This window comes from Pseudorca crassidens, chromosome 1 (genome assembly GCF_039906515.1).
Source record: "Pseudorca crassidens isolate mPseCra1 chromosome 1, mPseCra1.hap1, whole genome shotgun sequence".
Lineage (NCBI taxonomy): Eukaryota > Metazoa > Chordata > Mammalia > Artiodactyla > Delphinidae > Pseudorca > Pseudorca crassidens.
In genome coordinates, this window is record NC_090296.1 from 11,340,852 (window position 1) to 11,353,650 (window position 12,799).

The following is a 12,799-nucleotide window of genomic DNA, read 5'->3' on the forward strand; positions in this document are numbered from 1 at the left end:
CATTGTGGGGAGGAGACAATTGGCCGATGTTTTGTTTCTTCTTCCCAGCCCTTTTCAAGTCCTGCCACCCCTCTCTTCCTTGGCGCTGCAGGTAGGATTTTGACAGTCTGGAAAAGCGAAACCAGGTTCTGGTCTCAGCGCTGTTGCCACTTCCTGTGAGACTGCCTGTGAGTCGCTGACCCTCACTTAGTCTCCGTTCTCCGTAGAGAAGGTTGGAGAGGACAGAGTGGCCTCCAGGGTCCTGTCCAGCTCCTCGGTCTCTGATGGTCTGATACCCGCAGCAGTTCCCCCCAGCCCTGGGGCGGGCACTTTGGCTGAGCTCGTACAGAAGCTGGCGGTGTGTGTGTCTGAGCGATCCAGGGTCCTTGCACCACAGCTGGATGAGGCCCAAGCTGAGCGGTGCGTCCTAAGAATGTTCTCATGACACCGCACACCCGCCAAAGCCACAAGAACAGCCAGCCCTCCTCCCTTCCACTTCAGACGGGTCCCACAGGAGACCTTCCGGGAGAGACAGGACACCTACCCCACTGGGGCTTTTCCTGACACCAACCGGGGCTGCTCTGGGCCGCTCGTGAGCGGAACTCATCAAGGTGGCAGTGATGGCGTTGATGGGGACTTCAGGGCTTATCTGGTCAGTTACCCATCGTCCTTGCTGGGTCTGTCCTTAACCGGCATCTGTGCTCTGAAGCTATTAATAACCAGAGAGGCTGAGAGTCAGGAGGAAGTGCTGCTCATGCTGGAGGGGGGAGCAGCTGGGAGGGTAAAGGGGCTGGCCCTGGAGACACTCTGGGCCTATCGTGGCCACTGACAGGGATGACGGCCTTGGGACAAGGCCTGCCTCCGGTCTCACCTCCTCCATCAGGGAAATGGGACCACTTACGCAGCTCTTTCCCCAAGAGTGGACCCACAGCAGTCTGTTGTCCTCACTGACTCTCCAAGGATGGGGGAAGCCAGCTCAGTGCATGAATGAATGAATGAATGAATGAACGAATGAATGAACGAACGAACAAACAAAGTGCTTGGATGAGCCAAGCTAAGAAGTTATCTTTCATATTAGCCCTGAAATCTTTTTGATATTCAGAAGTTTTAAATTGTGAAGGTGTCAAACGTATTAATCCTTCAGGTACTTAAATCTTTCAGCAGCTGAAAGTTCTAGAGGTGAGGAGAAGGGTCCGGAGAAAGGAAGGGGGTTGGGAAGACCCCAGAGAGGTGCTCACTGTACGGACTCCCCCTCTGAAGGGTCTGCGCCTTTGTCTCAGTGCAAACAGGCCCCGAAGGTGGAGGTGCTTGGTAAACTCTGGAGTGCTATGCTCAGGGAAGGAGTTTAATTATCACTAAAACCTCCAGTGGGGTCAGTTATCCATCCCTTTGGGGGGCCGACACTGGAAGCCCGAATCCTCCTTGTAGAAATGGTCTTGGTATAGCAGATGCAGCCACTGAAAGCTGCAGGGACAGAGGGGTCCCCTGATTCTCTTTTGGCCACCAAGGAGCTCTGTTTAAAAGGGATCCTTGGTTTCCATCTGTGGAAGTGAATGAGCCGGCCATGTTTCTAGTGGAGTTTCCCAATGTGGTACCCAACTTGGAGATAAAGGCATGGGAATACTCCAGGCCCAGGGATGCTCACAGGGGGACGGAACACTGGCAAAGCCCGATCCAGAGCCCTCACCTTTATCTTCTTAGGCCAGTGCGTCCTCCAAAAGCTCAGAGGAAGCCATTGCAAAGACTGTGTTGAAAGAGATACAAATACAATCCCCAAAGACACAAGCAAAACTCTAACAGGGAAGAGGCTGTCTTTTTGGAAATAGAAGGGATGAAGGAGTGAAATAATTGTCAGGGTTCTTAAATTCTGAATCCTTCCTCTCTCCCTCCCTTCCTTTCATATTTTCTCTCTCTCTCTCTCTCTTTCAAGCCGCAAATATTTATTAAGTACTTATTATGGACCAGCCACTGAGCTGTGCCGTGGGAACCAAATCATAAGGGATAAAAGAAAGACACGGGCCCTGTGGTCTTGGAGCTCAGAGTCCAGTGGGGGAGACAGACAGTGGGCAAACAATCAAAGACATGTAAAAGCCAGTGGTTAGCTGAGGGCTTAGGACCGGAGGCAGGGAGAGGCTGACCCGGTCACAGGCAGGCTGAGGAAGCCGTGACGGGGCTGAGAGTCAGAGAGGCCAAGGTCAGGGCCGAGGTCAGGGCAGAGTTTCCAGGGCACGCCCATGTGGGTTAGGAAAAATTATTCTCCTTAGTGAGAGGACACGGCTGCAGAGGCTGAGCACCTGTCCCAGAGCAGCAGGGCCAAGCAGGACTGTGCGATCCCACAGCCAGCCCCACTCCTGGTCACCAGCACGCCCTGCTTTCCTTCTGGGAGAAAGTCCACCTGGCCCTGCCTCTGCCTGCCCCAGTCCGGAGGAATGACCTGCCCCTTGCTCTCACAGGCCCGTGGACCCTGTGCTAAAGGCCATCAAGGAAGGCGATGAAGAGGCCTTGAAGGCGATGATCAAGGCGGGGAAGAACCTCGCAGAGCCCAACAAGGAGGGCTGGCTGCCGCTGCACGAGGCGGCCTACTACGGCCAGCTGAGCTGCCTGAAGGTGCTGCACCAAGGTGAGGCGCTGGGCTCTGTGCGCAGCCACAGGTGGGGACGGACGCACGGGCAAGGGCACTCTCCTTGCGGAGCTTTGCCTCACCACCACCATGGTGAAAGGGGCGAGGCAAAGCTACCACCCCGCTCGCAGAGTTAAAGTCATCAAGTGGGAAGCAAGGAAGTGCTTGGGGAAGCAAGCCATCCCGCCAGCGCTGCCCCACCCATCCCGCCACCTCTCCAGGCCTCCCAGGACAGGAGGGCCTAATTCCTAGAAAAGGAATGAGGGAAGGCTGACTTGTGGGAGAGCCACTGCCAGTTTGCTCGAGAATGTTCCAGGGGCTGATTTGGTGTGGAAAATACCGCAGCTGTGCCTGTGCCCTGCCAAGGCCGTCTCCAGCAGCTGTGACACTCTGAGCCTCGGCTCTCCCCCAGGCCAGATGTGGATGGGGAACACCTGCAGACAGGAGTTACCTCTGCTGTCAAGAAGCACGGACCCCAGGCAGCCCACCACACTCCAGGGCAGGAGCGACTACATGAGACGGACTTCTGGCAGAGGCTGGTGGGAGTGTAAGGGAAGGACAGGGTCATTCGGAGAAGGAGGGGGTTCAACCAGGGGAGGCTTCCCAGAGGAGGTGGCATCTGAGCTGGATTAATATGACCGGGAAGCTGAAACAGCCCTGTGAAAGTGACTGAATCCAAGGCCAGGGCAGTGTGGCAGTGTGGATGGTAAATTCAGGTGGAGGCCACTCACATCTGTCCCTGGAACTGGGAGGAAATCGGGACCACCCCTGTGTTGGAGGGGGAGGTGGGTATCTTCCTCCTTTTGAATTTCCTGGTCTATCCTCCCCAGCATACCCGGCAATCATTGACCAGCGCACCCTGCAGGAGGAAACGGCCCTTTACCTGGCGACATGCAGGGGACACCTGGACTGCCTCCAATCCCTGCTCCAGGCTGGGGCTGAGCCCGACATCTCCAACAAGGCCCGAGAGACACCACTCTACAAAGGTGAGCCCACTAGGGTGGGCTTCCCCGAGGGAGGGTCCAGAAACTAGGTGGGCAATGGGGAGGATTGCTTGCAAATTGTACAACTCCCCAAGGGGGTCTACTTTGATGATGCAGCCTCGTTTAGATGTATAACTTCCATAGTTGGACCATTCATTCATGTACATATTCAGTCAGCATTTCCCAAGTCCTCCCATGGGCCAGGCATGCTGAGAGCCCTGAGATGAAAAGATACGGTCCGTGTCCGTGTGCTCTCCCCATCTGGTGGGCGTCGATTCGCAGATGATGTAATAGTCAGCCACTGGCATTGAAGAGCTTGGCACAAGGCACCTGGGAACATTGGGGAGGGGCCCTGATGTGGAAGAGGGCATCTGCAGGAGGGGGTCCCAGAGCTGAGCCTGAATGGGAGGGATTTACCAGCTGGACAAGCAAGGGGAACAGCATAGGCAAAAGCAAAGAGGCGTGAGAGGGAATTTGTACCTCCAGGATGTTCGAGAAAAGGAAACACTCCTGGCTTACCCAATACATCATCCAAGGACATTCACTGGCTGCCCTGGCAGTACCCAGGGTCAAAATCCGAATACTCATGACAGTTGGTATTTATTGAGTGCTTACTAACTAGCAGGCTCTGTTCTTTTTTCTAACCCTCATATCCATCCACGTACGAGGTAGGCGATGCTAGTATCCCATTTTACAGATGAAGCCGTAAGGCACAGAGAACTGACATGAGGCAGCCAGGATCACACAGCCAGCAAGGGCAGATCTGGGATCTAAACTCCGCGAGCTGGATGCCAGCACCACACTCTGAACTACTCCACGATCAAGTGTTTAGTTCATGCCTATACGCTTAAGCAATCAGCTTTGGGGCTTGCAAAAATGATAGGACCTTTACACGTTGAAAAACTACAGAAATCTCCAACTTTCCCTGTGTCTGGTATCCAGCACCTGGAACATTCCATAGGCAGCAGGAGCCAGGTCCACTGCAGACCTGTGGTGGAAGTGTCTTGCCTAGAACTCATGTCCCCTGGGCACTGGAGCCATCACCTGGAGCCTCAGCTGACCCAGAGAGAGCGCCCAATATGCTGGGTGACTCACAGCTGAAGCCTGGGCCCTGGTCCTGCATGAGCTCCACGATGTGCCAAGCTCCGCCCTAGAGCCTTCGTATGCTACCTCCCTCCACCCTCCCACGGCATCCTCTCGGGAAGGTTCCATTATCTGTGCTTTACAGGTGAGGAAACCGAGCCTGGGGTCCTGTTTGAAACACTACACAGGCGGCCCCCCTTGCCTCTCACCACCCCCTCTGACTGACTCAGAGAAGCTTCTAGGGACGGTTAATTTGGACAAGTGCGCAGCCTCCCTGGTAGAAGCTCTGCCAGCGCTAAGGCTGCGTTTAGGGCCACCGCAAGACGAGGCTTGGAAGGGGCGTTTGAGCAGACTCAGAAGACAGAGTTGAGCCCAAATTAAGTGAGTAGCTCTTGAGGAAGTGTTTTGGCCAGGACGATGGCACTGCCCTCCTCCTCCCCTTCTGGCTCGTGGAGGACCGAAGCAGGTAACACTGGAAAGGGAGATGAGGTAGGCGCATTCCAGAACCTTCCAGGGGACAGAGACTCCAGAACGGACTACCTGGATTTGAATCCCAGTTCTGCCACTTACTATCTGTGTGACCTTGGCCAAGTCACTTAACTTCTCTGTGCCTCACTTCTCTCATCTGTGAAAGGGAATAACACTACATCCTTTAAGGGTGGTTGGGAGAACTAAATCAGTTAATTATGCAAAGTGCTTAGAATAGAGTGCCTGGCATATAACCAGTGCCAGAGACATATCAGCAAATTCTGATTCGTATTACTATTACTTTTTGTTGTATAGCCTAGGTTTATGCAGAGACTGAAACTTAGTGCAGATCCAGTAGATATTTGTTGAGTGAATCCACTTACGGCTGATGAGTGAATGGGTAGAGGGACAAACGAATGAATGAAGTCTTGGCTGGCCAGCTCCTGCCGGGGCCCTGCTGACCATCTTGCTTCTCCCTGGGCACAGCCTGTGAGCGCAAGAACGTGGAGGCAGTGAGGATTCTGGTGCAGTACAACGCGGACACGAACCACCGCTGTAACCGAGGCTGGACGGCTCTGCACGAGTCTGTTGCTCGCAATGACCTGGAGGTCATGGAGATCCTGGTGAGCAGAGGTGCTAAGGTGGAAGCCAAGAATGCCTATGGCATCACCCCCTTGTTCGTGGCCGCCCAGAGTGGGCAGCTGGACGCACTGAGGTTCCTGACCAAACACGGTGAGTGCTAGGGTCCCTGGGTCATGGAGTTCCCAAGGGGCACAGCTGGGAAGGACCTCAGAGACCAACTCTAAGGGAAGGCAAGTTTAGGGGTCCTCTATGGATATACTCTGACTGAGTGATGCTATCTTCCGGGAGTACTGTGTTGAGAAGGATTCTGAGGCTGTGTCTAGGCTCAGCCGGAAATGTGTTGAGTTCCACAAGTGATCCCCGCAATTAGGCACAAACTTGGAGTGGGGTGGCACACGTGCTGTATATTAGCCATCTCTAACCTAGCCCAACAACCTCATTTTACAAATGAAGAATCTGAGGCCCAGAAAGAGGAAGGGACTTATCTATCTATAATCACGTAGCAAATTAGTGATAGAACTAGCCAGAATCTTAGTCTCCCGACACCCTAACCGCTTCTCTTCTATCACGGCCAGAAGGAACTTCAGACAACATTTAGGTCACCTCCTCACTTTATAGGTGATGAAACAAGGACCAGAATAGGAAAATGACTTGTCCAAGGTCTCACGGAAAATTAGAACTGGGATTTGAACCCTGGTCTTTGCACTCCTTGCCTCTGAAAAATCTTTGTTCACTTAATGGGACAAAATAAAATAATATTGCCTGAACTATCATGTCCCAGTAACAGAAGACTCCAAGACTTTGGCCGACATTCTTTTGGTTAAAGAGTATTATATTCTGATCTACCCCAAGAACACTTTTGATTTCCTTTCTCTCTCCATGGGAAGTGACCCTTCCACTTGAGCAACAGAGAACCCAGAGGTAAGCCAGACGCTGGGGCTGAGTTGGAATAATTTGTTGAGGACCCACTGTGTGCCAGGCACTGCACTAGGCATGAGCACAAGAAGCCAGTGGGGTTTCCTCCACAGCCCTAAGAGGTAGGGAGTGTCCTCATGCTATTTCGTAGATGAGGAGACCGAGGCTCGCAGAGGTTAAATGATTGGTCACAGTCAGAGCCTGGACTCCGACTGCGTCCATCTGACTCCAAACTGCATGCTCTTCACACCCCGCCACCCCGCCCCAGGCCTCGAGAATTTCCATCCTGGGGCTTGGCCTGGATAGCATCCACCTACTCAGCACGTGCCCGAGCAGTTGGGAAAACAGACCCAGGGCAGTTCCTTGCCGCTGGGGACATATCTGGGCTGACCAGCCTGAGGACAGAGGGGCACAGGGAGGGTCCTGGGAGCCAGGAAAGGAGGCTGGGCAAAGGGCGAGGTGCTCAGCGGACAGGCGAGGGGAACTGGCTAACGCTAGACCTCTGCCCAGCTCTCCCGCTGAAGCCCTGAGTCAGGGTCTGTTCCCGTTGTGGGCTGAGTCCACTTGCAAATGCAAATATTTTTCTTGTGTGAGCAGGCGGCTCTGCCTGAGGCCGGCGGGGTCCAGGCTTCCAGGGAGCCTGACTCTGAGAGCTCGGCAGTGTCAGAGCCGCTGGCCAAGTCTCCCTCGGGGTGGAGGCAGAACCAGCCTCTGCGCCCCGGCCCCTCCATCCTGGAGAACTCGCATTTGCTGAGCAGCCCCTCTGTGCCAGCCACCTGGGGGGGAGGTTGTCTTAGTTCCCAGAATACCGCAGACTGGGTGGCTGACGGACAACCAAGGTTTATTTCTCACAGTTTTGGAGTCTGGGAAGTCCAAGATCAAGGTGCCGGTGGATCCAGTGTCCCATGAGAGCCTGTCCCAACTTCCTAGGCAGCCAACTTCTCTCTGTGTCCTCACATGGTGGAGGGGTGAGGGAGTTCTCTGTGGTCTCTTTCATGACGGCACTAATCCCATTCATGAGGGCTCCACCCTCATAACCTAATCACCCCCCAAAGGCTCCCCCTTCTAACAGCATCACACTGGGGATTACGTTTCGTAAGAGTTTTCAGGGGACATGAGTGTTTCAGTCTATAGCTGATATTTGCTTACATTGCCTTATTTACTCCTTGCAGTTGAGTAGGTACTATTATTCCCAGTCAACAGATGAGAAAACTGAGGCTCCTAAAGGCTGCCCAAGGCCACAGAGCTTGTAAAGCATGAAACAGAAACTTCAACTGGTTCTTGTCTGGCATGAAAGCCTGTGCTCTTTCCGCTAGACCAGAAATCAGTCATCAAAAATTTTAAATTACAAGAAAGCTTGTGATAAGCTGGATGCCCAGAGAGAGGGGATCTGTGTGGTTAACAGATGCTCTTGATTTCAGCCCTTACTGACATTTCACTGCCATCTCAGTTCTATTTCCTTCCGGAATAGGGAGGGACTGGGAACAGGCTGCACCGCTTTTTGCAGAGAAACCCCTGCATTCTCTCCATCACCACCAGGAGACGGAGAAGGTGTAGGGGACTGGGCTTACGGGAGACTGTCACCAGGCTGGATTCCTCCCTCCTGCAGCACGGTGTAGTGTTTCCTTCAGAGGAGACAAGAAGTAATTCCTCCCTTATTCCTTGAAATGGAAGGCAGGGAAGAGCAAATCCCAATGAATAGAATTATTAGGGTTTTCTGTACGAGGAGGCTCTGTGCCCTCCTAGAGCTGTGAGGGCCTTCCTCAGGGCAGGATCTGGATCCCTTTAGGTGGAATGAGTGTTGAGAGCATGGTCTCTGCCATCTGACCATCTGTCAGGGCTTCTGCCATCGGATCATCGGGGTTCAAGTTTGGGCTCTTCCCTTATGGGCTGGGGGTTCTGGGGCCAGTTGCAGAGGTTCTCTGTGCTTCATCGTCCTTGTCTGTGACATGGAGATAAAGTTGTTACCGATTGCATGGGGTTACAGTATGCTGCGGACTCAAAGAGATAGCATAGGTAAGGCACAGCGTCTGGCACAGAGCAAGTGCTCAGTAAATCCTAGCATCGTTGTGGCAGCTCAGGATGGCAGACAGCGGGTCTCAATGTAGCAGAAAGGAGCTGGAGGTCCTCCGGGTGATCCAATGTATCACAGTGGTTAGGGCAGCAGCGGCCAGCCCGAGGTGGGCGTTACATCAGGGACAGTGACCGCCCTGATCACTCACCCATCCGCCTCTCCTTTGCCAGGTGCTGAGATCAACACACAGGCCAGCGACCACGCATCTGCCCTCTACGAGGCCTGCAAGAACGACCACGAGAAGGTGGTGGAGTTCCTGCTGTCGCAGGGTGCCGACGCCAACAAGGCCAACAAGGATGGCATACTCCCGCTGCACATCGCTTCCAAGAAGGGCAACTACAGGTCAGCCCAGGCCCCGCCCCTGCCCCTGAGGCTCCTCCCCCTCCCCACCCATTCCTCTGAATGCCCCGCCCACGGGGGTAGGGAGGCCCAGGAGAGGTCAGAGCCCAGGCCACGTTTTAGGTGGAAAAGAGGAAGACCCCTCAGCAGTCGGCAAGCTAGAGTGAATGCTTACAACACCAGGAACAATAATAATAGCCAACACCTATGTGGCACTTTCCAGCACTTTACATTAGAAATGTGTTCAATCCTTTTAACAGCTGTACTTTTCATAATTCTTTTAACAAATCTATTGAGGTAGATACGATTATCTTCATTTTTTCTCAAATGAGGAAGCTAAGACAGAGAGGTTGAGCGACTTGCCCAAGGTCACTCAGCTTGCAAATGACAGGAACTCACCTGTTCCAAACGTCACATCTACTGGATTCCACACAGAAAGCCAGATATGAGTCTGGACTAGTGGATATTTCTGTTGGGGATGCAAAGATAACCTCTTAGGCAGTTAGCAGGCATACAGGGGATACCTACAATAATACAAATAGTACCATTGATACTAGCTAGTTTTTCTTAAGCACTTACTGTGTGCTAGGTACTTTGAGTGAGATGAGAGAAGCTTAAGTTTTCAGAGAGCAATCTGGTGGGACGGAAGATGCGCGCGCGCGCACACACACACACACACACACACACACAAATTCATGACGAATGAAAGAGCATGAAGAGCTGAGGTCCGTGGTGGTCCTAGAGACTAGCATGGGCTGGAAGCAGAGGAGTGCTAGAGCTGGCTTGTACAGCTCCTGTGAGCTGATTGATCACATTGGTAGCCTGAAAATGGCCATGATGAGAGTATTTACACCATGGAAATTAATGATTGTTAGAAATCAGAGGCCCCTCCTCCCCCCAGAGAGCAAGTTGTTAAACCTCCACCTGCACCACCACTAGCTGGAGGGTCAGGGAAGACTCGCCTAGGAGGTGCCCGTGGAGGATGCACAGGGCCCAGTAATTTCCATTCGACCAGTGTTCCCCAAACTTTGAGCATTCACAGACATTCTTCCTGATTTTAGATATCTGTACCCTCACTTCTTAGTATTTTCCTTTCAAGACGTTATTATTTTCAATGAATTTATTTTCAAAAGGGAACGTTTATCACACTATTAAATTGTTAAAATGATCAAGTTACAATTAATAAAAAAAACCTTCTCACCTAAAATCCCATCTCGTGTACCCCAGACGACACACTTTGGGAAATGCAGCCCTGTCCTCAGCAGGGAGAAGATCGTGTGTGCTGGAGGGTGTGGGTGGTCTCCACTAAGGCAGAGGGAAATGGGGGTGGAGAATGGAGTGGAGACACAAGGAGACAGAGCTGACTCTCAGGGGCCCCAGGCCCTGCTCTGTAGGTACCCGCACAAATGACCAACCAAAGATGCCCTCCCCGCTCCATGCCCCATACATGCACAGAGGAGACCCCGCCTTCTCTGGACCAAGTAGCCGGCCGTGAGGCAGACATATCTGGGTCTGAATGCCTCCTGAGGCCCTGGGGAGCTTGCTTAACCTTCCTGAGCTCAATTCCCTCTTGTGTAAAACGGGAGGCAGGTTGCACTGCCTCGGGGGCTGTTGCGGGGACTAGTGAAATGGATATACGCGGCTATAGAATGGAAATAAAGCCCTCAGCAGAGCACCTGGCACACAGTAGGTGCTCACTGGGTCTGCATTCTCTCTTATGTAGGGAGGGTACATTCCATAATTTTTCAGTGAAACCAATGAAGCGATGAAAGCAACTTAAGTCAGGCACAGGTGGTGGGCAAGATAGCATCTTGCTCTTCAGCTCCAGAAAGATCCCCCATCAGTCAACAAACATGGATTCTCTTAACCTGACTCCAGAGAGATCCCGAGGGAAAGAGACAGAAGGGCTGACCCTTGAAGCCTCCCGGTACACTGGCTCCCCATACTTGCCTGTACAGCACAGTCACTCTGGGCTATTTTTTAAATAGCACATCCCAGACACACGGAACCAGAATCTCCAGGAGAGAGGGAGCCCAAGTCTCTATCACTGAAAAGCTCTGGGTCAACCAGATACAGCCCAGCCAGACCTCTGGGGGGGACCATTGATCTAATCCAAGCCTGATTTTGCAGAGGAGAGACCCGAGGACAGAGATGGGAAGTGGTTTGCCAGAGAGTGGCCGAGCTGGGACTGTCACTTGGCATCCTCCAGTCACGCCCAATGCCTTCAGGTGGAACTAGATGTCAGCAGTCTGGCCCCAGCTGGTGGGGAGTTTGAAAGAGCACTGGGTGTGGCTAAGGATGGCCAGGGAGAAAGGCTGGGCCTCTCTGGAACCACCAACGTGAATGGCTTATGCTCTCCCAGAGTCTCCTGCTTTGGACTCGTGCTGACTCCCAAAGCCATGTCCCTGGTTATTCACCCTCCATTCTCAGACCTCAGTTCCCTCTCGACCCCAAGACTGAGGGGGCCAGGCCACCTTTTGACGTCTGCCCTACAAAGGGGTAAAGCCGACCCCCAGCAGCTCCTGCCACCTGGCAGGGCCCGCGGCCAGGCAAGCCCCCAGTGCTGCACTCACTCCCTGGGCATGTGGCATGTGGCCCTCTCCATGCTGTCCTCCCTTGGCTGCTTGGGGATTTGATGTGAATTTCCCTAGGCCTTCCGCAGTCACCACCTGCCAGGACGCCCTGCCTGTCCGTAGCATGGAAGGTGGCTCCAGCATCTGGGCTCGGTGCTCGCCAGATGGTGCCTTCAGCACTTTTAACTGGAGGGCGTGACATTTGGGCGTGGCTGAGAAAGGAGCCCCCAAGACCCCAAAGTCTTAGGCACCTCCAAGACACACTTCTTCTTTCTTTCTTTTTTTATAAATTTATTCATCTTTTTTTATTTTTGGCTGTGTTGGGTCTTCATTGCTGCACATGGGCTTTCTCTAGTTGTGGCGAGCGGGGGCTACTCTTTGTTGCGGTGGCTTCTCTTGTTGCGGAGCACGGGCTCTAGGCTCACGGGGTCAGTAGTTGTGGCACACAGGCTCAGTAGTTGTGGCGCACGGGCTTAGCTGCTCCGCGGCATGTGGGATCTTCCCGGACCAGGGCTCGAACCTGTGTCCCCTGCATTGGCAGACAGATTCTTAACCACTGCGCCACCAGGGAAGCCCCAAGACACACCTTTTCTTATTTTTCATTTCCAGTTTAGCAAAGACACCTTATGAGATTAAAACTCAGCACCAAAGATAGACTTATTAAGAAGTAGTATTAGAGAAGAGCAGATGGTGCAGGATTCCTTTAAACTGAATTTAGAATAGCACTGAAACCACTGGTTCTCAACCTTGGCTACACACTGGAACCCTGGGGAACTCTTAAAACCCTGAGGCTTGGGCGCCGCCCTTAGAGATATCGCTGTAAGCAATCTGGGTTGGGGCGAGGACTGCAGGATTCCTAAAAGCCCTCAGCTGATTTTACCAGGCATCCCAGGGGAGAACCAATGTGTCGTTTGTGGCTGACATATAATACTGACGTGTATTTTGGGCCTTCCCTAATTTTTAAATATCCTTTCTCTTTTACTTCTAATTTATATTACCTTTGCAAGCCACTGAAAACTCTTTCTGGGAAAGGCAGAATAGAGAACATTTAATACATTAAATTAAAATGCATTTTTCAACACATTCATAAGCAAGTTAGCATGCCCGTTAATTAAAAGGGAAACTGAGGCTCAGAGCTCAAGCCCTCCCAGAAAATGAGAGGACAGGCCCCTTTCTCTAACCC

At 52.7% G+C, this 12,799-nt stretch overlaps 1 protein-coding gene across 1 annotated transcript in view; it reads left to right on the plus strand.

Moving 5' to 3' along the window:
* ASB2 (ankyrin repeat and SOCS box containing 2) overlaps positions 1-12,799 on the plus strand; it is a 43,176-nt gene that overhangs the window by 21,939 nt on the left and 8,438 nt on the right. Inside the window, exons 4-7 of the mRNA XM_067726963.1 lie at positions 2,433-2,599; positions 3,430-3,585; positions 5,620-5,865; positions 8,875-9,046. Of these exons, the coding sequence (XP_067583064.1) occupies positions 2,433-2,599; positions 3,430-3,585; positions 5,620-5,865; positions 8,875-9,046 (741 nt within the window). The remainder of the gene's footprint in view (positions 1-2,432; positions 2,600-3,429; positions 3,586-5,619; positions 5,866-8,874; positions 9,047-12,799) is intronic.